Source organism: Strigops habroptila, chromosome 1, assembly GCF_004027225.2.
Source record: "Strigops habroptila isolate Jane chromosome 1, bStrHab1.2.pri, whole genome shotgun sequence".
NCBI classification, from domain to species: domain Eukaryota; kingdom Metazoa; phylum Chordata; class Aves; order Psittaciformes; family Psittacidae; genus Strigops; species Strigops habroptila.
In genome coordinates this window covers 20,049,992-20,076,165 of record NC_044277.2, presented here as the reverse complement: position 1 = coordinate 20,076,165, position 26,174 = coordinate 20,049,992, and the positions used below count along the sequence as shown (strand labels likewise).

Here is a 26,174-nt window from a genome sequence, read left to right as displayed (position 1 = left end):
CTGGCTAAAGGTACTGTGTATTTTATTTTTTTTTATTTTTTGAAGCATAATAAACTATCATATAGCAGTGTGATGGTTCTGTTGAAGTTTTCAGGTAGTTTTAATACTGTTCTGACTTTTCTGTGTTGCAACCATACAGAAACAAACATGGCTTCCTTAGTCCTCACTCCTATTATAATTGCAGTATTTTTGTATTCTCGTGCTCTTCAGAAAGCTCTACCCTTTTACAGATCTTTCCACAAGTTAAATTCAGAAAGTCCATAATTTTTAATTATGTAATTAATTTCTAGACTGTGTTAGTGGATTTTGGTGGCTTTCTGATGTTGCTGGAGTAAACTAGAAAACTTGCTCTTACTCCATTTTTCATAATTTTTTACCCAAAGAAGAGTCAGTTTTGCATGAAATTTGTAACTGGAAGAGATTAATACCAAGGAATAAAAATATTAGAGAAGTTATGCAGTAAAATTCACATCTAAAAGTTTGTAAATGATGAAAAAATGCCCTGTTATTCCTTTGAAATTGCATAGCCTAATGGAATTCTGGAGCTGGGCCATGAAAATTAATTATGTTTATTAAGAAACCCAATTTGAAAACATAGAGAGTTAGAAATTGTAAATAGTAGATGATTTAGTGATATGGTCTAGATAGTCAGGTAGTTAGTACCTGGATGCCAGAAAAAGTGTGACTTGCCAGGAGATACCTAGTCACCCAGTGAATTCTTCACAGAACCAGTTGGCAAGAAATTGAAAGTCTTATTTTCCCTCTAACACTGTCACATCTTGTCACCTGAGATGCATCATTTACTCACAGACTGTCAATCTATAATACTTTAGATGGTATCTGTGAGCTGTTCAGCTGTAAGGAATAGAAACGTTCATTATGTCTTGCTAATGGCAAGATAACTATTCATGTTATTCTGACTTCTGGGCTTGTTCATACTACCTTATGGAAGTCACGTTTACAAAATCTGCAAACACAAAGTAAGAATTCATGTTTCTGATATTGTCCAGATATTTGCATACTATTATATTGTCAAGTTCAGAAGAAATAGTATTATTGCATAGAAAGCTAAAATGCATAAACCAGCCAGACTTAAGGAATGCAAATAATGAATCAGATATTGCAAGTATTTAATCATGCTCACAACAGGACTCTTAAGTTCACTGGTAATAATGATATGTAGGTATGGTATTCATGTATGTACGTATTTACCAAATCAAGACCTAACTGGAGACAGAGGATTGTATGGAACATAACTTCTGAGTCTGTTAAATTTAAAGTAGGATTTGTAGCTACATCTCAGGAAAGTTCTGCTAATAACTTCCTGCTGAGGTGCCCATAGCAGTGTGCTGTAACTTTAGCAGCTTGTATTATATGCCTAGTTGAATATACATTTTGCCCTTAGAAAGTTAAACGCTTGCTTACAGTAAGTGTGCAGTTTTATTTCAGAATTGGAAATACTGTAATATCTCTACTAGTCTGCTGTGACTACTAAGTATAAGTGTTGATGCAGAAGCGATTGGCATTTTTGAAGTTTAATTTCTTCTAGCTGCTTGAGTTTTATTGTTTTGAATCAATGTGGCCTACAGTATCAAATTCTTCAGTTTCCAGCAGCAATTATAATGGAAGTTTAAGGTTATAAACACCCCTGTGACATGTATTGATTCGTGTATTTTTCCCTGAAACTACTTCATTTCAATATTTGTTTTCCAGATAAAGGCTTATATTCATATAATTCAGGTAAATTTCCAGCATGCAGAAATGCTTATTGTTTCCATATACATGCAGATTTTAATTTGGTAATTTATTGGTGTGCTTTTGCTACCTATTGTGCAGATGCTAAATTGCTTAAATGTTTCTTGGCTTTTCTTGTTCGCTTTTCATTTATAGGTCTTTTGTTGGCTTTCTTTCTCTATCTTCACGTCTCTGTATTGATATTGGAGCAGTATTATAGCACTATATTTGCTTTGCCTGCCTTTAATTTAGGTAGAGCCTCGGTAGGTAATCTGTAGTAAGCTTTATTAACTATACTAGGAAAATGCTATTTTGCTTAAGCTATATTAAAAGGAGCTCTGTTGTATTGCAGCTGTTTGAGAAATAGTGTAAGTATTTTTAGAATACAGACATGGGGTGGGTAAGTGAAGTACTGGCAAAATAAGTTTTTACACTGATACATATTTTTACAGTTTCATATTGATTTAAATCCCCACTTACAAATCCAGTTGCTATATCTGAGAAGTTTGCCTTAATTAAATATAAACAAATTAATAATGTACAGTTTTTTAAAAGTTTAAATGTTGTAGTGCATTTCATGTGGGAATTTTTGCCGATCCTGCAGTTCTAATTATGAGAATCTCTTTGAGAATTAGTTCATCTAATTATCTTTTAGTTATATTTAAAAAGTGAAATGCACATTGGTAAGAAAATAGTTCCAGTACCATGGTGGAGAGAAACGAAAACCCCATGGGATGTTTCTTGAGAGTGGTAAAATCTCTCTTTACACTTGAGAGTGGTAAAGCTCAGCTTCCATACATTTAGCTGTAGTCTCCCATGTTTCTTCTGTTCCATTCTCTCCTGAAAGAATCTCAAATTCTTCTCATGTTTTATGATATCTTAACATTGGAAGAGACCATGTTCGCTGTGGTGACTGTGGATTTACCTGTGTGTGGATTAGCTACAAATTTTATCTTAATAGTGTTTCTTGTTCATTAAGGGGTTCTGATTTGTGTCTCTTCTATCCACTTTCAAAGATCTGGAGGAACTCAATTACATTTGGTATTTCTACCGCTCTGTCAATGTAGATGAAATTGGTCAAAAACTTAAAAAAAAACCCCAAACTATTATCTTCAGGAGGATAAAGTGACAGATTGGCATGGAGACAGAGGGACTGCATGAGAGATTAGCTCACATTAAGAACCCTCAGGCACAGACTAGATGAATATGAGAGAGCACATTCTTGGGACAGTTGATGTGAGGCTGATTTTAGGGTAGTTTATATGTCAGCTTTGAACACAGAACAATTACAGGCAATGCTACGTTACTTTAAGTGCTTGTGAAGCTTTTCTGCTAGCTTCAGGGAAGGAGCTGATAAGCATGCTTCACTACCCTTTGTTCGCCCAAAGAGTCCACAAAACCTTGTAAAAGCTTCCTGTAAGGGGCAGGATCCCCAGCTTGGGAGCTTGGTTGCATTCTTATTTCTCTGCAAGAAAAACAGAGAATTCCTGCACCATAAATCTGGCACTTCCTTCTGTATTTAAGCTTACTCACCTTGATTTTATTTCTCATTCTGTCCCCTGTCCTAGTCTGTTCTGGCAGCTGTATTGATTGGCTGTAGTAGGCTTTAGTGGAATTTTGAACTTCTTGTGTAGGTCTTCTCTTGAGGCCTATATCAGAAGTAGTGTTGGACAATATATGGAGTACAGGAGGTATTATATCTTGCATTGTTTCCCCTGTATATTAATAATAGAGTTGAGCACAATTCTGTCCCAACTTTAGTCGTCATGTAGAAGTCAGAAGATATTTCAGAGCTCTCCACAGATTTTAGTTGCTTTGCAAAAAAATGTTTATGATCACATATAGTTTCATTCATTTGGAAGAGTTCCAGTTATTTAGAATATTGTAATGGAGAGAAATGTGATTCTGTTGAAGTAAAACAGCATAGCACAGCATGGTTCACGTGGAAGGGACCTACAACAATCATCTAGTCTGACTGCCTAATCACTTCAGGGCTGACCAAAAGTTAAAGCACATTAAGTGCATTGCCCAAATGCCTCTTAAACACTGACAGGCTGGGACATCCAAAGAAGAATCTCTAAAAATTTCTTCAATGATTTCCATATTTTTTTTTATTCAGAAGTTGTTAAAGCTTTCCATGGCCACCAACACTGAAGCTTGTGAAAAGATAAAGACAAAAAGAAGAAAAGACAAAAAAAAAGAAAAAAAACCCAAAAAAATTCCACCCCCCAAAAAAATTTTTTTCATAAAATTGAATAAAATGCCTCACTTTTTTTCTTTACCTTATTGTTAGCCATGAAGGTGGAAATTTGGAAGGTTTTTACACTAGGAAACTACTGTATTTTAAATTATTTTCCCACCTAATAGCAAAAAAAAAAAAAAAAAAAAAGAAAGTACTTTTTAAATGGAAATTGAAAATAATGGGCCTAATGATTTTTAGGTGGTGGGGTTTTTCCCAAACCCTGCAGTGAAAGCTACAGTGCAAATGTTGTAAGCTTCCAGTTCTAGTGTGCCTATACTCTTGCAGTGTTGTCATGCTGGGTGGGATGGTAGCTTGTGCATCAGTGGTAGGGAAGGAGGTAGGTAGGTGTGGGAGGGAAAGAGGGTTATCAGGTTCAGATGGGGAGCTTCTCCACTGTCCCTGAGGTAAGCTGTCCCTGGAAAACAGTTTCATTGATAGTTTAAAACTATTAAATGAAAACTTGCCAAAGTGTGTAAGAATATATCTTTTCATTTCACTGGGGATGGGATTATGTAGAATTAAGGCATTTTTTATGTAGCTCTCACTGGCTAATCGTAGAGCATGGGCTCTATTTTGCCTTCAGTCTGCAATTTTAATAACCAATAATCCTGGTAGAAGGCATTCAGAAGTCCATATTTACCATCTATTACCACCCAGTTATCAGACACAATAGTAATAATATCCCTAAGAATGTTTCATTAATAAGCTATATTCCAGTGCAATGGCAGTGAGACTTAGTTAATGCCATTCCTCATGTTTGAAATCCCTCAAAGAAAAAGCTAATTATATGGAAACTATTTATAGCATCAATGCATTTATTTGATGCACCCGGTGTCCCAGGTGTTACATGCTTAAACTTTTTACTGAATTTTGAATTCATGTTAGAATAGATTTAATCTTCTTGCTCTTGAAATAAGTACCATATTTTATAATGGTTTTGTCAAACACTTTAAGATATTCATTAAAATAACAGTTTCATTAGCAGTGTTCATTTAGAATAGTTTCTGAGAGGCTTCATTGTCACATTTCCCAGACAAACTATGAACTTCTCATTCAGTGTTTTATGATCAGTGTTTCAAATTGCTTAGATGATGAAGTGGTATTTTGAAAATGTGTGGCTAAAGTGGGACTGAAGCCTGAATCTTCAAATTTACATTGTCAATAGGTTAAAAAGAAAATGACCATATAAAATTAGTATATAGCAGATGAAATCACTATTGCAAAAATTGTAAGAAATATTAAATTAAGCTGCCAGCAATTATACTGGTATTTTGAATACTCAGTTCTATACAAGATTTCAACCTCTGCACTTTCTAATCTGTTCTATTTCTGAAGTTAATGGAAGATATATATATAAAAATAATATATTTAAATAAATATAATTTGATTCCTTTTCAGAAGTTACATATTTCAGGCAGCACTTTTTAATATTACATATTTAATTGGCATTCTTTCCTTCCTCCATCCTTCCTGAAAACATTGATTTCTAAAGATAAAACCAAGTAATTAATTCTGGTTTATATTTCTTCTGACTTCTTAATCAGCATTTTAATTTACAAGTAAATGTGAAATATTACTTAAATATTAATATTTTTCAGTTGGTTTAATTCTGTTAGTAGTTAGAGTTGGCTTAAGGTTGCCTCTGATTGAGGAGATAGAATAGATGATCTGATCTGAACAAGCTTCATATCTCATTTTACAGAAAAAGATGACATATTTAAGGGATGTCAGCTATTACAAGAGACCCTCAACTTTGCAGTAGCAAAGACAGTTGGAGAAAGCACTGAAATCTGATTCTTCCCTTGGCTCTACTTGTCTCTACTCCTAACCTCAGGGCAGGTCTCAGTCCTGGTCTGCTCACTTTCCCTATTCCCCAGCTCTTCCCTGAATCTTGGATGGAAGTGAAGGCAGACATCTGTGTATAAAAAGAGGAAAGGGTCTCTAGATCCTGGAAGATTATTTGAAGTTGAGATATTAGGATATTCTGGAAGAGGTGGATGCACTTTGAGGGGACAAAATGAGAGAGACCCTGTCTTTTATATCTGTGGTTTGTTAAAGTTTATTCTCTCTTTTCTGCCGGATGTATCCTGTGATTACAAGATCACAATTTTAGCAATGCAACTGGAGAGTCAAGAGCCTACTGTGACAACAGCTGGCTATTTTCATCCTCAAAGTTGGAAATCTTTTCTCCAGAATACAGAATATAATATTCTAAAAATACATTAAAGCAGAGGTACTTAGCTGTAAATAAATATAAACATAAATAATAAGCAACCTCAGTTGTAATTAATTACGCTCATTCATAAGGATGAATTAAATGATGAGTAAATGAAATTCATTGAAATCATAGTTGATTCAATCCTCAAAAAAACCCCACATCTTCCATGATACAAACCTTTCCAAGCATCCATTTGATGAGCATCAGGAAACTGTTCGGTTACCCTCGTCTTCCCATTCTACAGTCCTCTCTCTCTGATAGAGCCTGAGTGATGTTATTGGCATCTCTGCACTGCAGCCACAGTCCCCCTGCCAGATCAGTACCAGGGTTACCAGAGTCCAGAACTGCACTGCTGTGCACTCCCTGTGTGGGCTTCTGCCTTGGAGATCCCAGCGAAATCCAAGCCAGACTAGTGGGGCTCTCTTGCTTAGTGTTTGGTCGCAAATATTGCCCTTATTTAATGACTTGATTTTGAAATGGTGACTGAGAATGGAGACTAATCCTTCTTGCTCACTGGCAGGTATAACACTACATCAGTAGAAGGCTCTCCTGAAAAGCAGGAAGAGCATCACAAGTGGAATGGATGCTCGTTCTCTGGGAAGAAAGAGAGATTTTCATTTGACCTCTGTGGTACTATAATTAAGGAAATAATCAGATTGAATATTGTCCTGACGAGAACGTTATGACTTATGTGCTTTTAGAAATCTGATTCTCAGAAAGTCCATTAAGAAGCTGAAACCTTTTCCTTCACTCCTGCTCTCATCTTCTAGGTTGTCTCAGGTGCTAATTGTGATTGCTTGCTATTCCATGTTTTAGAGAAAGATTTTACTTGTTATTTTTTGAATTCAAAGACACCTTTCCCCCACCTGTTGTAACATGGCTGTTTCTAAACTTTTATAATAAATTGAACTAACAATTCAACCATGTAAGAATTTCAGGGCATAGGAAACCAAAGCATGGCTTTCTTTGTACTCATTTTAATTTCCTGTTTGTGAGGAAAACCCCAACTTACTGCAATTAAATAACAATAATTAACATATATCACACTTTTCTAGTAGAACAATTTTTAACAGAGCATTTTTTTTCTAAAAAGAAATAGTCTGCAGTCTAGTTTATGAGTTCATACACCCACATCTTGATTGCTGCAATCACTTCTGACTTATTATGGAAGGCACAGAAGAACAAGAAAACATACAAATACAGCAGGAACAATCAGAAATACTAACAGTTTACATATGCAAAGGAACTAAACAATGATATTTCAGTTCAAAAAAAGAGGTAACTGCAGAGAGTACAGAATGTTGTTTCATGTTTCTCAGAACACAAAAGCTTGGAGGGCTTTGTCTGAAATAATTTAATAGAAATAATACAGAGGGAAGTCTGTTCGAGATAATGCAGAATTAAACTGCAGAATTTACCAGCATAGTGTATTATAGAGGCCAAGAGAATACTGTGACTCAAAAAGAAATATGAATTTGTGGAGAATGGGTTGATTAATGACTTATGGTAAACGGGATGGCTTAGGAGAAGTGTCAGTTGCCAGGACCCCTGCCTGCTGAAAGCTAGAAGGATGTAACAGCAGCCTTTTTCCATACAGATCTTGTAAGCACACTCTTTCTGCTAAAGAAGGACTTCCCACTATTGCCTGGTCGGTAGGCAGATGTTAGACAGTCTGACAAACAACAGCATTTCTTATGATACAAATAATGTCTAATGTTTCTTTAAACAGAATTTATTTTTTTGGGGGGGGGGGGCAAAAATCCTCTTAGTATTTATTCTCCCAGTTTTCCATTGGGAAAGGAGGGTAGGGATCCTGCTTTGTCCTAGGCTTCTTTAGGTTTACTCACAGTTTTTACTGGCATTTTCGTGTGTATGTTTTTCAGAATAAACCATCCTGTGGCAGGAGTAAAAAAATCTTGCACATGATTGAAGGTTTGGTGACAATTATATTAAAACTCCTACCTTCTAGTTACCTGTTTTTAAGTGGCCAGAAAATTAGAACAGACACACTGTCTTGCTGACAGGGATTTTCACATTTAAAACAAGTAAATGAATAATTATCATTCACATGTCAGTGCTTAATCCTGATGTCAGCAATCAAATGCTGTTGAAAAGATGCCACAGAAGACATAAGTAAAATTAAGCTAAACACAAACTGACATATATATTTGTCCTACGTGACCTACATTTTGGCTCTAATTGTGGATGTGGAATCTGCTTTCGCCACCTAATCTCTACCCATTTTGACAGCTGTATTCTTAGAGGGTGTTTAGTAGTTTGCTTCCTCTAAGGTATCACAGAGAGATTTTATTTTTCAGGACACACTTTATGTGTGAAGCTGCCTCTTGTCCTCTAATACCCTAAAGAAAATATTACCTCAATTTAATATTTTTGCTGTTTTTAAGATTTTCTGGTATTCAAAGACTTTAGGGAAGGATGGAACCTTGTATATGAAAACTTTGAAGATGAACAATGTGATGCCAGTTTCTATATGGAATGGATAAATATAGGTACAAAGTATATGAAAGTATTTCATAAAAGCAGTGTTGCTGAGCTGTATTTCAGCATTTCATTATATGTTACATTAAACAGCTGAAAATAGTTGGTACACCAATATATTTACAAAAATACAACAAAAATAATTTCGCTTATATGCTTATATTAATGCTTCATTGTCTAGTATGAAATCCTTACATTTATTTATGTATTATTGGCTGAGGATAGTTTTCATTTACAGGAAGATAAACAATACATTTTGGATTCTTTTTTTATTCAGGGTCCAAAAGAATCAGTGACAGCGAAGTTTCTGATTATGACTGTGATGATGGAATCGGTGTTGTTTCAGGTATTATTATTTAAATTTCCTTTTCTATATTCAGTAGAAATCATTCCTATATATAATTTATTATTATGAATTTTATAATGTTTCTCTGGTGAAAAATAAGTGGAAATTAAGCATGTACTTTTCCAACAGACACAAAATAAGTATTATGGCTAATGCATATTTTACCACAAAAATTACTAACAGAGGGGAAAAAAATCAATGTGTGAATTTTCTTGTTGCTCTTATAAAATGATAAAAATAGTACAAAAGTGGTTTTTTTATTATATGTGAGGAAGTGTTTATTGATTTTTTTCAACAGACATTTGGGTTTAATATATCCTTTAAAACTTCATGGTGGAAGCAACACTGCCAAAGTGTTTGTTTAAACCTGAATGTTTAAGTCAGGATGGGAAATATCTTAACATATAATTTGTTTTACTAAGAAGTATTGGAATTGGGAGTTTAATGGGTATTTGTGATAAAGGTGTCATGTGAAAGAATATTTCTCCTCTTCTAAGAGAAAAGATAATACTGTAATCATAACAGAAACAGTAAAATCAGACAGTCACATGCTTTTGCTGACTACAGCAGAGAATATATTTAGGATCATAGAATCATTTAGGTTGGAAAAGACCAGTATGGCACCATTCTGAACTCCTTGTATTGTCCTGGAAAAGGGTAATGAGTTTTGCAGAAGTTTTACCACATGCTTGAATCAGCAGGAATCATCTGGATTCTCGTGGAACACCTGGATTTAAAATTTTATTATTTCATATGTTCATCTTTTGACAACTTGTAAAATGATGGTCTTCACAGCTCAGTGAATGAGCCTACTTCCCTTTCCTGAGTTTTCGATGTACCTTTAGTTCCTTTAAGATCTTTCAGCTTTTGGATTTCTGCTGACAATTCTGCACCTTAGTTGCATTTTAATTCAGACTGGCTGTGTGGGTGGGAAAGTTTGATGTTCTTTTGGTTTTGAAATATTTATTTATTAATTACCTTTCTCTTTTTTGTGCTGCTGTCAGTATGTTTGCAAGTCTTTTGATTTATCCTTGTCTTATCATCCACATCCTTCTCTTGTTTAAGGTTATCTTATTCATTTGCAGACTCATCACAATCTTCGTTTAAATATACACCTTCTTTGCATGAAGCCATTTGTCTCTCTTTGTTTTCTTTCTTTCTTACTTACTCCAGTTCTTTCATTTGTATTTTCAGGTTTTGTTTAACGTGACACTTCACTTTGCTCTTTTTCCTTCTGCCATATAAATACTGTATCACGTAAAGTATGTTTGCTGATATCTGCAAGGTACTCTCAGTGATGCTTTCCATAAAATTAACACATTCAAAGTATTGGACTTTTTCAAACTAAACTCCAGAAACCTTTAAGAAAAGCAAGAATTCTCTTTTGATTCCTCTTTAATTTACTTTTATTCAGCAGTGAACTAGATTATCTTTAAAGGTCCCTTTCAACCCAAACCATTCTAATGTTCTATGAAATCCATGGACCTTCCTTGATCTTATGATATATTTATTTGTAGTTCATTGAAAGATGTATCGTGTCTGCCTTTGCCATGTCCCTGATTGAAGCTGAGATTTCCTCTTTCTCCACAATACCTTTTTATATAGCTTCTCTGGTACTGGTCCCATAATGTCATTTGACTTTGTCTTTGGATAAGCTGGTGACAGGTAGAAATGCAACAATGGAACATCTTTCTTAATGTGCATCTGTAAGCAAGATTTTTTTAATGTATTTGTGTAAACAGGGGAAACTTTATAAGCTACAGTTCCTTGTATCATCATCTATTTTTAATACATCTGCAGTTGATTTTTGTCACTGCTGTGGTACTTATGATCTGCTAATTTAATTTCCTGATGATAAAATGCTGAAATTATGTCTATTTCCTATACTATTATTTTCTTTAATTTTTACAAAAAGTTAAAATATTTATTCATAAAAGCTATCTCTTCTGGTGGCTTGAATCTTGCCCTGCTTAGACAAGATTAAAAAAGTTTAGTCTTATAAAAGAGAATGTTGTTTCTATCAACAGGAAAGGTTTTTAAGAAAATGATGAGAAACCAATTGAAAAACTTCAGTGTCTTTTTGTCTATATGTGTATTCTACATAAGCTACTGTCAGAAAGGGTTGTAGTGTATTATGTATTTAAACAGGTATACAAAAGTGATTTTTTACAAGATTTTAAAATAATTCTTTTCACATGTAATATACATTCATTTCACCTTGGGATCAAAAGCACTAGAACAGAATCTCTATTATATCTCATAGCTACTGGATTTAATGTTAACACAGAATAGCAGAGGGAAAAGCACTAGCAGTTCTGGTTTTGTCTGTTAAATTGCTTTTGCATAGCCTTCAAACACTTAAAGCATCCATTTTGCTGTCCAGAACAATAAACTTTGGCCCTCATAAAGTTGTCTGTCATCAGCAATTCTGTGTGGGAGCACATCGACATCTCCACATGCCCCTCAGTGCTTACTGAGAAAAGCAACACAGTATTTTTATATTGATTTTAGAAAAATTCCAGAGCACTTTACGAAACACCATTTAAGTTATTGTAATCCTACATACGATTCACTGAAAAGCAGGGTGTTTTGTTTGTTTGTTTGTTTGTTTTTCTTTCTACTGACCAAAGTTGAATGGGCATTGCCGTTAACAAAGTTCAATGAATATGAACTATAATTTCTAAATAGTTTTCTTTCCAGGTACTTCCTCATAGTTTATGTTGAACCTGCTGTAACCTACTGAGTACAAGTAACCTACTGAGTCTGACTTTTTGAACAAAGGAACATGTATTGTCAGGACTGTTTAATCATAAAAAGTCTCACCTGCCATTTTTGTAAGACTTAAATATTAAGTGAGATATTAATGTTTAAAATTCAGTTCTACACCAGTATTTTACCTGCACTACATCATTTTATGACACACTTCTAATCTCAGATATGTTTCAACAGATAAATCCTGGAAGAGTATAAGGCAGTGAATTCTGCATAAACTGCACTGCAAGTCTCTGTAGAGAAGAGGTTTTCCAAGTAAAAGAATGCAGAATCCAGCCTTGAGAAGAAAAACATGTGATAAGCTTTCCTCATTATGCAAAAGACAGCAAAATGTTTCAGGAGCAAATAAGAATACAATTAAGATATTTATTCAGAGAATAGTTAGAGCCAATTAGATTAGAAAAAATAGAAACAACCAGTGAAGAAATTCTTATGGAACTTACAAAACTGATTCTATTTTTGAAGAAGAATGAAAAGCAATTATTCATTTTTGTTTCACTTCTCAAAACACCTGAGGAGTCCTTTGTTCAAAAGAATTCTTTCACTGTCATGTTGCAGCCTTCCCTGCAGAGGAAACAAAAGTCCTTGTCTCTACTTGCTGATGATGTGAACTGAATTTTTATTCCTGGATCATGTTGATGATTGCTGCTCAAAGCAGATACAGAACACACAAATACTTTGGTTACAGCTTGAAATCAACTGCCTATTGGAAGACAGCTTACAGCATTAGTACGTAGAGTGGATGACTTCTACCCCTACTAAAATAAAGGATTTTGTTGTAGGTAACCAGCTAGCCCTAAATACGAATATCTAGTGCCCCTAATGCCCAGTGACTACAGACACAAACACTGATCAGCTTTTTATTCTATTTTATGTTGATACCCATTGCCCTGCCCTAATATCTGTTATTTTTGAGTTCTTTCTTGAGTAAAAAATAGCTTAGTGTCTCTGTGTCTTGCAAATTCCCTTCTTTGAGTAAAGTTAAGCAAATACGAACTCAGGGTGTTCATTCATGTTCTACCATGATCGTAATAGCTACAGAGTGACAAAGGCATTTAATAGATAATGGAAAGCTGCAAGGAAGTTGCATTCCAATCAGAGACTCTTGATGGATACTTCTTATATAAGGGAAAACCTAGTTGGGAGGAGTTACAAATGTGGTCACAAGCGTTTCTAAGAAGGAAGTGCTCTGTGAAAGGACTAATATATTCCTATCGGCAGTGTCAAGAGGAGGGTAATTTGGGGGACTTGCTGAACAGGAGAAAATATACATGGATGAGTACTTAAATAAGTACTTGTCTGTATAGTAACTGTGGTTTGTTTTCAAGCTTTGTATGTGATACTGGGTCTGTGGACAGCACTGAATACTCAGCAAGCTGTGATTTTATTACTGTGTGGGAATGCTCTTCATACGCTTTAATAACCAAGTGTTTCAAGTGTAGTGGGTCCGTGTATACCACTGGTGCAGAAGAGTTAGAAACACCTCTTGAGGACCTGGGTTACTATGCAGCAAGTAACCAGTTGTTCTTACTGTAATGTTTTCTAGTTCTTTTCAGTATATATTCATTCTTTTCCTATTTGTAGAATAATACATTGATGAAAAAAAATCCCTAAACCTATGCATAATGTATCTTCAATTTGTAGACCATTCAGATATTAATAATTAAATTTATTCGATCAGTTACTGTCAGAACTTTTTTCAGAAGGCATCCAAATTCTGCATTTAGATATTCAAATCACCATAGAAGCTGAGTACATTTGTGTTAGAGAACTGAACTGTCTCCAAAGTGCCCATATGTGAAATCTTGGTATGTTAAGCATTTCTGCAATTTGATTATATAAGTATTTTTAATTAGTTTCTGTTCTAAGCCCAACGACATGAGTGTTGAAAATTAAATATCTGATAAAGCGAAAACCTGAAGCTTCAATCAAGTACAGATGTCAAAGGGGAGAAAATGTCACTTAGCATCAGTGTCTGAAACAAGTAAATTATTTTGCCAGTGATGAATGTCAATTTTAATACTGCTTTTCTAGAACAAGTTTCATACAAAGAGTTCCTCTCAAATCAATCAAGCAGCAAGACATCTAAATTAAAATCTTCATTGGTATTTTTCAGTTTGTTTTTTTTTCTTTTAGAGTTATTTTGGTGCTGTTTATGTGAACCTCGTATTTGGAGGTTTGTGATTTTCTGTAATTTTGTGCCTGAAAGCTGCAGAATTTGATAACACATAGTGTTCTATGTTGATTTGACTCCTAGCTAGTGAAAATATGTAGTGTGAAGTAAGGCAGAGAGGTACATTAACTTTGCAAACTTTAAAGATGACTTTGGAATTAACGCATGGTAGTGGCTTGCCCTACTGAAACTGCTGCTTTTCAATGTGTGACCTGTTTATAATTATAGTAGGTTTTGTTTTGACTGAATTAATTATACATTTCAAAGTTATTTTCTGGCAGCAAAGCATAGATAATATTAATCTGTTTCTTCGAACACACCTTAATGTCTAGTTCTGTTGATGCAAAATTATTAGGAGTGCTGATAGTTTCTGCCTTTTGAAATTATTATAAGGAAGCACTACCAGTATTAGTCACCAGAAAGCATTGCATGTCTGCTTCGAATTTAATGTAAAAAATTTTTTGATCAGGATTATACATGACATTTTAATTAAACAGTCATACAGTTTGATTTATTGGAACAATAATGTGCAAGTGATCAACTGCAATAACAAGGTAGAGCTGGAGGAGGCTTTTTTTTTCAAAGTCATTAATTTGTTTATGTATACAAACTTAATAAATTTAATTATTTTGATTTACTAGTTCTCATTTCTACGAATTTTTTAGACAGAGCAGGTTTTTGTTTCTGTTTGTTTAATTGAATTCCTTGCTCTTCACTATGTTCATTCAGGTAGAATACCTTCTGCTATTGCTCATTCCCCTTTGACTGTGCATACCAAATACTGTATAAAACTGCTGATTTAAATGTAGGATTTTTTTTAAAAAGGATTTTCCCAGTTCTTCATATTACTGCTCTTCAGTATGTTTTACATTGCCATATGCTACAAATGCTCCCTGTGTATGCAGAATACTAAGAACTATCTCTGTAGTTTTTATATCTGTAGATATGGATTTTTGGATAATAATAGACAATATTGTCGTGTATTTGTAAAGTAAATTATGTTTTTTATTTCATTATACATAAGTTCATAATAAATTGCTATTCACTTATGCGTGTGGTGGGTTGACCCTGGCTGGATGACTTGTGCCCACTAAAGCTACTCTGTCACTGCCCTCCTCAGCTGGACAAGAGAGAGAAAATATAACAAAAAGCTCGTGAGTCGAGACAAGAACAGGGAGAGATCACTCACCAATTCTGTCACATGCAAAACAGACTTGACTTGGGGAAATTAGTTTAGTTTATTAACAATCAAATCAGAGTAGGGTAATGAGAAATAAAAAATTAAACTTAAAACAGCTTCCCCATCTTCCCAGGCTCAATGTCACTCCTGATTTTTTCTCCTTTCTCCCCCATAGTGGCACAGGGGGATGGGGAATGGAGGTTGTGTTCAGTTCATCACACATTGTCTCTGCCACTCCCTCCTCCTCACACTCTTCCCCTGTTCCAGCATGGGGTCCCTCCCACAGAAGACAGTCCACAAACTTTTCCAATGTGAGTCCTTCCCACAGGTTGCAATTCTTCATGAACTGCTCCAGTGTGGGTCACTTCCATGGGGTGCAGTCCTTCAGCAACAGACCGTTCCACCGTGCATCCCCCATGGGGTCACAGCTCCTGCCAGCAAACCTGCTCCAGCGCAGGCTCCTCTCTCCACACGGCTACAGGTCCTGCCAGGAGCCTGCTCCAGCACAGGCTTCCCATGGGGTCACAGCCTCCTTACCTCTCAGAATTGCTTATAGCATTTTTCTTTCTGGGGCGGCAGATAATGGCCTACAAAGCTCCTCACAGGTCTCTTGTATTCACATACACAGACACACACAAAGCAGCTTACACCTAAACACAGGAGGAAGAAATTGTGTATGAATTAGAATGGTACATATAGATTCTTGGGCTTAAGCCCATACAATGAATATAAATACTCAGTTGGAAATATTGAACATTTTTGGAACCATAAAATAGACTGAATTAATGAGGTTTTACTTAGGTGCTTGCCAAACATTTTCTAGGGAGAAAGCTAAGAACAATCTGGAGTAGAAGACTAAATACTCTTGGATTCCCAGAAGATTCTCATGGGAAAAGAACTACAGTTTTATGAGCCAGAATTTTTCCAGTGCCAGGTGGATCTCTCTAAATATTCTTTACTTGGCTACTCTCTTCAGAACAAAAAGTCATTTATATCAGTTGTCATAGCCACTGGGAGCTGCCTGAAGACCTATTTCTCCAAAACATTATAATCAGATTAAGATTTGTAGTTCTTAGTTTTCTTTTCATGCTGTATTAATTTGATCCTCATAAAATTTGTTGGAAGTTCTTTGAAATTGCTGTGTATATGGCATCTTTTTTTTGCAGAGTGGGACAGTGAATTCAGTTTTTGAAATTGGATGCAGACAGTCACTAATGCATCCAGCTTTTTAAAAAAGATTTTCTTAAAAGCCTACATAAAATGTCCATGTATTAGCCTTTTAAGCTATTGTAACTATTATCCTCATTCAAGATTAGGTCCAGGATGTAAGCAGGTGTCTGTGTGGCCTTAGCTCATATATTTGTGAAGGAATCATTTTTTTTAAGTTCAGAACTGTGAGCGAAATCTGACGTCATCATTGAGTTATTGTTACTTTAATTGTTTCTGAAATACAAATCTTTCTTGAACCCAAACTCTGTATTCAATCCCATAATAGCTTCATATACCAAATCTTTAAACTGAACTTTGGATTAGTTTTTAGTTGTGGACATTTCTGTTTGAAGCATATTATGCACAATCATTGCAATGCAGTTTTAATTAATCAATTTTGTATATTATTCTAAGAAAAAAAGTAAGCTTTATTAATTTTATAATTAATATTGACCACAAATAAATGATAAATTCAGATATTTTTATTGTTACAAATGCCATTTGATGCATGGCAACCTATTTCTATACTTCAAAGCATAACTGTAGAAACTATAGCTGTACTTGAATTAAGCATAAAACAGGAATCAACTTTATGTATTTTTTATTGAAAAAAAAAGAAGACATAAAAACATTCTTGATTGAATTCCATCTTTTATCATGCTTTCACTACACATATGGTAGGAAATTAGAAAATTGCATTTTCAGATTCATTGAATACTTGCATTTCTTTTTAGATTATCGACATAATGGGAGAGATCTTCAAAGTTCAACGCTATCAGTGCCAGAACAAGTTATGTCATCTAATCATTGCTCTCGATCAGGGTCCCCTCACCGTGGAGATAGTATAGGACGGACTAGATCGTGGTCTCCCAGTGTCCCTCCCCCACAAAGGTAAACTGTTATTTAACTGTGCAGGTATATAAATTTAAGTGGTATCAATCCTGTAACAATACTGGAAAAAATCTCCAGACTTTCAAAATGGCAATAATTTAGTTAGGTCCAATGAAATTACGTAAAGCCAATGATGTTTTCTTACATGATACTGATGTGCAAAAGTTTGCTTAATTATGTCTTATTTTTCATAGAAAACCAGTACATTCCAATCTAAGGAAAGAAAAATATTTCTCCAGATTTTTATTTTCAAGAGCTATTTAGAAGGTGCCGCGTTGTATAGAATGTGAAAGTTTGACATTTTCTTAGCGTTCATTTGTCAGTGGTTGTTTTCAACCCTTTTGTCTGTGTAGAATTAATGTTCTGGCAGAGCCATACTTTCTGCCCTTAGTAGCTTACTTTCTACTATTTTTAACTTTTAAAACATCAAGAATAAATTGACACATATACAATTTTCTACTGAAAAATGTCAACTCCTGATCTTAGAAGGCTTCTGATGACTATGTCGTGTGAAACAAAGATTAGGCCATTTCTTCCAACTGCTAGCCACTCAACTGAATACACTGTTTAAGCCATAATTAAGAATTTTGCTGTATGGATAAGCTTTCTTAAGACAAAACAGAAGAATACATGTAAAGTGAAATGAAGCCTGTTTTCCAGCATTTTTGTCACTGTGTATGGGTAGGTTTCCAGCTGGTGTAATTCAGCTGGAATAAAAGGGGAAGTTATTTTCTTTGCCCATAATGTTCACAGTTCCCATTTAATACAGAAGATCTGGTATCCACTATTTCCTGTCAGGTACATGTGTCTATCCCTTGCTTCTACAGCTATTCTGATTCTCTTGTGTTCTGCTTTTCTTTCTGTTACTTTTTTTCTTTTTGTTAGCTTAAAATTCTCTTGACTTTGTGTTCTCTTTCTTACTTGGGTGTTTACTTACCATATCCTCTAACAGACAGACTAAATGATATCCTTTTGCATTAGTGAGGTATTAGGATCCCAAATTATCCCATCTGATCACAGATATCTAACAGGCAAGAATTGTAAGTTTCTACTTGAAATCTAAAATCATATATAAATACAACCTGACTTTAAATGAGGCATAAACAATAGACACAAAGGGGCCTGTTCTAATTTATACAACGCTGATTTCAGTCTCAGTAATTGCATATGCTAAATCTCCTGGTGTTATTTGTCTTGGATGTAGACATCAATGTGAGCAAAAGCTCTTTCTATGTGTTTGTGTTTGTGGTTTTGTGTGTGGGTGCATGCTGTGTGCACTTTGGGTAGAACTTTTACCCAAGCGCTTCGTCATTAACACTTTTTTAACATCAGTGAAAAACCTTCTTATAATTTTCTTGCAGTTTTGTGTTTCTTTACATATATGAAATGTTTCTCATTTCCTGACTTTCCTAATGCTAAATTTTTTAATATAATGTTGAACTTACTTACAGAAAAAAAATTTAATCTTTTTTCCTACTATGTCACAATCAAATGCATTGTTTATGTAATATTTCCCTGCCTACACATCAAATCCTTTCTTTGAGTACTTTTTGAGCTCAGAGAATTGGGTTGCCAGAACTTGAGAGTTTGTAGAAAAGAGGCATAATCCTTGGGTTACAGAAATGTCTTTTTTAAATTCTAATCAAAATCTAGTGTACTCAGCAAAACTGTAAGCATTATTAATCATATTTTCACCATGTTTAGTTGAGTTTTTTATACATGTGCTTCTATAGACATGTTCTAACTACAGTAAGTATGCTGCATGCCCAGAGACCTCCTAACTACTGATTGATCCCTCTGCAGGCAGGAGCTCTCGGGCATAGCAGTACAAGTTGCTGTTACATTTTAGAAGCCATTTTGCAGTTCTCAGTCCTTCTACCAAATGGTTTTGTTAATAACCTCCACCAAAGCCACATTGCATAGTAGCTGGCAAGAAATTGTTACTGCTCTTGTAATATTTCAGCTAATATATTTAATGGACTATTATTCTTTCTGTAGATCAGAACGGAGTTTAGACTGTGGCAGGCACTGAACAACATGTTTAGGTGTTTCCAAGACTGTACATTTGAAAAAACAAGATGAAGGTCATTATATAAAGTGGCTAGGCTGAAATGGAGTGGTAAACCTAGTAGAATGATCATTATTCTCTACCATCACCACCTGCAATTACAACTTTTCATCTGCTTACCTGTTATCTGGTTGCTCCATACATGTTCTGACAACTGCAAGAAAGTTCCAAAGGAGTGAAGACGTATGTTGTGAAGGCAACTTTTCTTATAGAACAAGATTTGTTGGAGGAAGTATGTAATTTTCTTTTAAATAGTAAAAGTGGCTGACAAAGTGATCATCCTTAGCAAAGTGAAACAGAACTGAAACAGTAGCAACACTTTCAAGCAGAATACAGTTGTGTAGGATGTTAAGAAACAGCATGAAGTCAGAATCTGATATAATACAGAAATTTAAAGAATAAGTTATTTATTTAGAACAATAAGCTAATAACACAATCTTACTGAAAATTATTTGAGTAGACAGGATGGTACTGAATTTTCAGGACTAAAACTTATAATCAGAGCTTAGACAGCAGTTTTGATTGTGTGGGCAGACAGCAAAGGTCAGATCTATGTGAAGTTTTGCAAAGAAGAGACAGCTTGAGAAATATTTAAATGAAGAGTAAAATAAGATGATAATACTACATACAGCAAAAAAAAAATTTTAAACCTGAATGAAAAGAGACCTTGAGGAAAAGAGTCAGACAGAAACTAGAATTCAGAAAGAAGCAATAAGAATTGGTTGTTGGGAAAAGTAAGGAAGTTAAGAAAGAACAGCAGAGGAGCCCTGTCAATGTCAGTTTCAGATATAAAATATACATGAAAGAGTCCAATGGCAGAGTAAAGGCTATACTGGGTTTTCTATCATTTTGATGTAAAAAAAGCGGTTAAAACACGTACAGAGAAGTTAGAGAAAAGAGTTGCAGAATAGAAGGTAGACAAATTACAGTTAGGTCTAATATAGCAAATATAAAGTTTACTAGCTAGAGTAAACTTTATATTTGGCTTCATGAAAGCCAGAGTGAAGAAATGCTGTATGAGAAATGAAGTAGAGCTGAAAGCAAAATTTTATGTGTAGTGCAACATCTTCATAGCACTTACATGCAGAAATAGACAGCAGCATAGCAGCAACAGTGAAGGATACTCCTACAGGTTAACACTAATCAGGGACTGGCAAATGACAAAGGATAAGGATGATAGGTACCAAAAGGGCAGACAGTGACAAGGAAGGACAAAGAAACTGAATGATATAAAAGTTAAAAGAAACCCTAGGGCCCAAATTAGGGAAAACTGCAGGAAAGGACAGGAGGCAGAAGAATTTATTCATCTAGAATTTGAATTTATGTGGAGGGAAGCATCCAAACTGTTAATTTTAAATCTGTACAAAACAATTATGTTTTAATTATCCAATAATTATTACGGTTATCTGTTGTCTTTCTATCTTCTTATTGTGAATTTGTTTTACAGACCAGAAAAGGTGAAGTTAGTGCGTATCAGTAGGCACTAATAGTTAAACTGAGCAAAGCAATCAATGGGCAAAGCTTTGCTCTCAAATAGTACAAAAGGTGATTGGTGCCTTTTAATGAACCCCGCACTATGTGTGCCACTTATACCTAATTAAACAATTTCATCTCTTTCAGATTGTGTGCTAATGAGATTACAGAATAACATTTCCAGTGCAAAACAAGCATCTGTTGTTTAATTCAGATGACAATGTTTCCAGCAGGCTGCACTCTACCATAACAGCCAGAAGTCCTCACTGTGTCTTACTACAGTTTACATCTTTATAGTATAGCTGAACTCAAGAGCTCATGGAAAATTCTTTACAGTAATAAGATGTTATTACTGTTATTTCCTTCTCATGATTTACGTTTTGGCTAGAAAGGAAATTTTCCTTGAAGGTACTAGGCTGGAAAGACTAATGAAATAGTCTAAATTCAACCTTAAAGAAAAAAAAAAACCAACAAAAATATTATCCTCTCATTTCCAGAACAAATATTATGTGACAGTTAAAATGTACAGAAGACAGGTCAGCTAACAGATCTTATTTCCACCATGCTTGCTAATAATTGTTGGTACAAACCAGTGAGGGGATGTGGTCCAGGTGCACCCAGAACTCAGAATCTAATGTCTTTTATCCTTAGTCGGAATGTGGATCAGGGACCACGTGGGACTCGATCTACTCCTGCACATTACAATACCCTGAACCGAATGGATAGACACCGTGTTATAGATGACCACTACTCCCCGGACAGAGAGAGGTAAATATCTGGCTGGAATTAGAAATTAGAAACAACTATAGCCTACACTCACCAATGTGAATTAGTTCAGCGTGGTAGCTCCCTAAAGTAAATAGAAAAGTTACCTGATCACACAGATGAACATTTCCCTACTCATTTATCCACTGGTTGCATGACATACATTACAAAATATACAGTGCACATGAGGCTGACAAAACTCTTCCCTCTTTGACAAGAGGGAATCTGAAAAATCTATGAGGAATTATACAGTGTAAAAGAAAAATAGCTCAGTTGTCCCTTTCTATAATTTTAAAAAAATGTACTATATTAATAATTTCTTTAAGTGCTGAATATCTTTAAAATAATCTAACAGTAGATTTGGTCATTTCTTCTGCTGAATAGAGAGGTGTAAAAATGGGTAATTTCAGCTCAGTATTAATGCAATGCTCCCATTGGATGCAGTGCATTTCACATACAGAACAAAAGTATAGTCTCACACTGTTAGTCTTTTTTCAACTTTATGAGCCATGTTTTTTGGGCAGGAGAAGAGAGAGGTTACAGCAACGTGTGTTAAAATGAAACTGGGGCTTTTGTATTTAGAGGTACATGTTACCCTAACTAGTGTTTTGCCTAGTGAAGCTTTCAAAAGAGTGAGCAGAACTGTAGAAACCTCTATGAATTTTAATGATGTAAAAAAGAATTGCAGGCAATAGTTAATTAATGTAGCTAATTTTGCGGAATTAATTGTGGTAGTGCCTTTATGACTTAAAAAAACCAACAAGAAAACCAAAACCAAAACATAAAATCTGTCTTTCCCATCTCATTGCCTTTAGGTCAGAAAATAAAAAGAGAAAGCATTTTTTACCTTTAGTTTTCAATATTTTCCAGCTTCTTATACACCAGGTTGAAAACTTGCACTCTATAATCAGAGAGGCATGATTGCTAGTTACTGCCCTATTTCATAATTGCATACAGCAAGGAGTAATATAGATATATTTCGTAAACTTATTGAGTGCTATGTGACTAGTATTTGAAGTTAATACACTTACAGATAATTATTACAAGTTATTCCTGAAGTGAACATCAAAGCACATAATTGTTTTGCTCACTGTAATACAAAGAATTGAAGAAATCAGTGGCTTTTTGTTAGCAACATTGAAGTGAAAAGGTGAATGTATTTTAAAAGAACATTCATGTGATGGTCAATGATTGTCAGTAATGCAAGACAAAATTCTTTTGGGAAAAAAAGAAATTGTTCCTAGTTAGGTAAGTTAGAAAAAACAGTACCAAAACAAAGAAAAACCCCCATATAGATTCCAGTGATTTGTAATTGAATTCACCCCCAAAAGTCAAATGGGCAAAAAAATTGAGATACTGAAAAACAATCATCAAAATTTATCATCCAGAATGTTAATTTTATTTGTTAGAATTGTAATAGGTCATAGGTGAACCTCTTTTTCATTAAACTGTTTAATATTTCTATATAAGTTGTAGAAAATAAGAACATTATTTAGTTGGCTCATGAGGCTATCTGGTTTTCATACAGAAGTCAATAACTTAAGGGTTCTGAGCTGTTTCCTTAAAAGAAAAGAACAGAATGCTTTTGGGATAATAATATGTTGATTTTTAGACCAGTCATCCTTGAAATAGGATCTTAACTTGTCCTTAGAGCCTGTATATGCCTTATGCAATGCTCCTGGGATTTTTTACTGTGCAAGTTTGCTTGCTATCTCCCAGATAAATGCATTGTGGTGAAAGATGGGTTGAACTACATTACCACAATCTTTCCCCATCGCTTCAATCAAATAACCCCTACTGGACTGGCTTGGCTTAAAGAAAGAAAATTGAGGTTTTGCATATGTCACAAAAACAACATGAGAAAGTTGTTGATGATGAGATTATTGAATTTTCACATGTCCATTCTAGATTAATATGTATTTGCTCGTTAGGCATGCTCTGAATCTCTGAAAAAAGGTTTATATGTAATTTGTATTTCCAAAACACACACAGAAGTTCACCTGTTCATACATGGTGAGTGTTTGCCTGTGTAATCAGATTTTTTACTATTTATTTCTCTGTTGCAACATACAGTCTCTGAAGCATATAATAGAATCATAGAATGGTTTGAGTTGGAAGGGACCTTAATGATCATCTAGTTCCAACCCCTTTACCATGTGAAGGGACACCTTGCACTAGATCAGGTTGCTCAAATACTGGATTTAAGGAATAATCAAGAGAATAGAAAAAATACTAGTCCTAACCATTTATCATGTTATATATTAATTTTTAGTTTGGCAGTGGTTTTATGACTGGCAAGATTATGAGATTTTAAATTTTGTTAGTGAATATTTGTGATACTGTCTGTGTTACATAATGAAAACAACATTATATATACAAGTCCCTAAAGTAATTCTTAAATGGTATTGATTCTGAAAGCTGCTGGAAGTGCAGGTGTTTGGAGAAGTGAAAAACCTGAACCTTTGTATTAGTTCATAATCTCTCTTTTTGTCATCCTTGTTTTGTTCCATGCTTACCTTTGAAAAAGAATCACACTTTGCTTTCCTACAACCCTGATGGTTTGTTGTTTACATGGTCCATTTATCCCTTGGAGCTATTTGCAAAAAAAGGACTTTGAAAAAGTACTTTCTTGTAGACATGCTCAGTTGCTAAATTAAAATATAACTGAGAATATGAGAAGAAGATTCCTTCCCTCCTTTTCTAGATAATTCAACATAATGTAGAAGTGAAAATCATATTATTTTTAAAAAGCTGAAAGACATAATTTTTTAAATTTAATTTAAGTTTAATTTCAAACACCAAACCTTTAAATATGTCAAATGTTGCTATCAGATCATATACTAATTTTTGTTGGCAGGGTAAAGTTACAGTGAAATTTTATATCTGTTGCACTATTATCAAAAATGTCAGAATTGTACTGTGTATACGGGTAACATAGCGGGAAATCAAGTAAATTTGTAACCTATATCTATTTAATATAGATGCCAAAAAGCGAGGAGGTTTGTTCTTTTTTTTTTGCACTCTTTTATGAAATAGCCTAAATTTGTAATGGAAAGAAATATGAATACTTATGACCTAATACAGCCCCAAATTCCATAAGATCTTTTATCTATAATGGGATAACCTTGTAAACATGTTGTTTGACATGTCTTAATAAACTATAAAGCAGACTTTTATCTTACTTCAGAAACTGAAACTGTTCAAACTATAGAGAAAATATTGGAAACAGCTACATTTGACCTAAGAGTTTAATATTTAAAGTGTCAATATAATCAGGTGAATTAGAGGAACTATGTGAGAATCTTAGCATAGTTTCAAAAACAAAACATCAGCCAAAACTATATCTGTGTATTACTTTCAGAAAGATATATCAGTAGTTAACAACACCAAGACAAACACCAAGGAAGTTATACTCAGGCCCACAGCTCTAACCTGCTTAGATATTGTTTAGTAGCTATTAATCTAACTATGTTCTTTATCCTAGATGTGCTCTCCCTGAGGCATGAAATTGGTAACGGTGAAGGTAGCATAGTAAGCAAGGCATTCAGCCTACCTTAAATAGTCTTGCATTGGAAACGTACAAGAAAATTCATAAAATATAAATGTCTTTCTACTAGGTGCTTACAAGAAAACAAGAGAGAAAAAGTAAGTTAAATTTTGAGTCCGCTATACCTTCATCAGGTCTATTGCAGCGTTTCCATTTTAAAGCACTAAAGTGATTATCTGCTATGTTAAAGTAGTGGGGACGTCATAGCCATGATTATTTAAAGAAATATTCTCCATTATCTTCAGATAACTTCAAAGATGATGTCTTGATATGTTGGGATTAACAAAACTATTACTCCACTATTATTAAGAGATTATTTCATTAACATCTTTAAATACAGGCTTTCTGTTGAACAGTTTCATGCTGTTGAAAGAATTTAAAAAAAAAACACCAACAACCGAGATCTTAAATTAAATGCCAAAATACATGCAAAAATTCTGGTTACTATAATCAAACCAGTGAAGTCCAGAATAATTCACTATCGTGAGTCTGCTGCAGGTTAGACAAATGCCATTTAATTAGCTGCTTCCCTTACTTATTACAAAATTAAATGTGGCCAAGAGCAATATAAAATCTGTATTTCTAAAAGTCATCTTACACTGGCAGTTGCTTTATCAATAAGTAGCAGGCTCCTAATCCAACATTGTTAATAGCTGGGTGCCAGATTAGGTTATTCTAAGAAAAGATGTTTTGAGACATTGCGGCGTAGTTAAAACCAGAAAGCTGAACAGATTGCTTTTTTCATATTCTTTATTAAATACACATCTGAATAATAATTAAGTAGTCATTTCTTTCTTAGTTAAATTTTGCAGTACAATCATTTAAGTATATATTACAGAAACGAAGGTATTGCAGAGTACAAAGGGTACCTCATGCTTTATGTGGAAATTCTGGGATAATATTTTCAGTTTTTAGTTGTGTATGGGGTATGTGATGTCATTGTTTTTTCACTTCTCCAAATACCCAGTAAAATGTAAAAAATGCATTGCTGAAAATTTTCTTATAGCTATGTTATAAAAGGTATGCATAATCTTAAATCTCAATAATTGCAGTTTTT

General features: G+C 34.4%; 1 protein-coding gene across 18 annotated transcripts in view; it reads left to right on the top strand.

The window, feature by feature from the left end:
• The window catches only part of RIMS2 (regulating synaptic membrane exocytosis 2), a 451,752-nt gene that overhangs the window by 270,724 nt on the left and 154,854 nt on the right, over nt 1-26,174 (top strand). For 17 of the 18 annotated variants that reach the window (XM_030495413.1, XM_030495423.1, XM_030495280.1 and 14 more), the window contains 3 exons: nt 8,971-9,039; nt 17,108-17,264; nt 21,457-21,573. In XM_030495413.1, coding sequence (XP_030351273.1) covers nt 8,971-9,039; nt 17,108-17,264; nt 21,457-21,573 — 343 coding nt within the window. The remainder of the gene's footprint in view (nt 1-8,970; nt 9,040-17,107; nt 17,265-21,456; nt 21,574-26,174) is intronic. The other variant, XM_030495383.1, reaches the window with a different exon arrangement.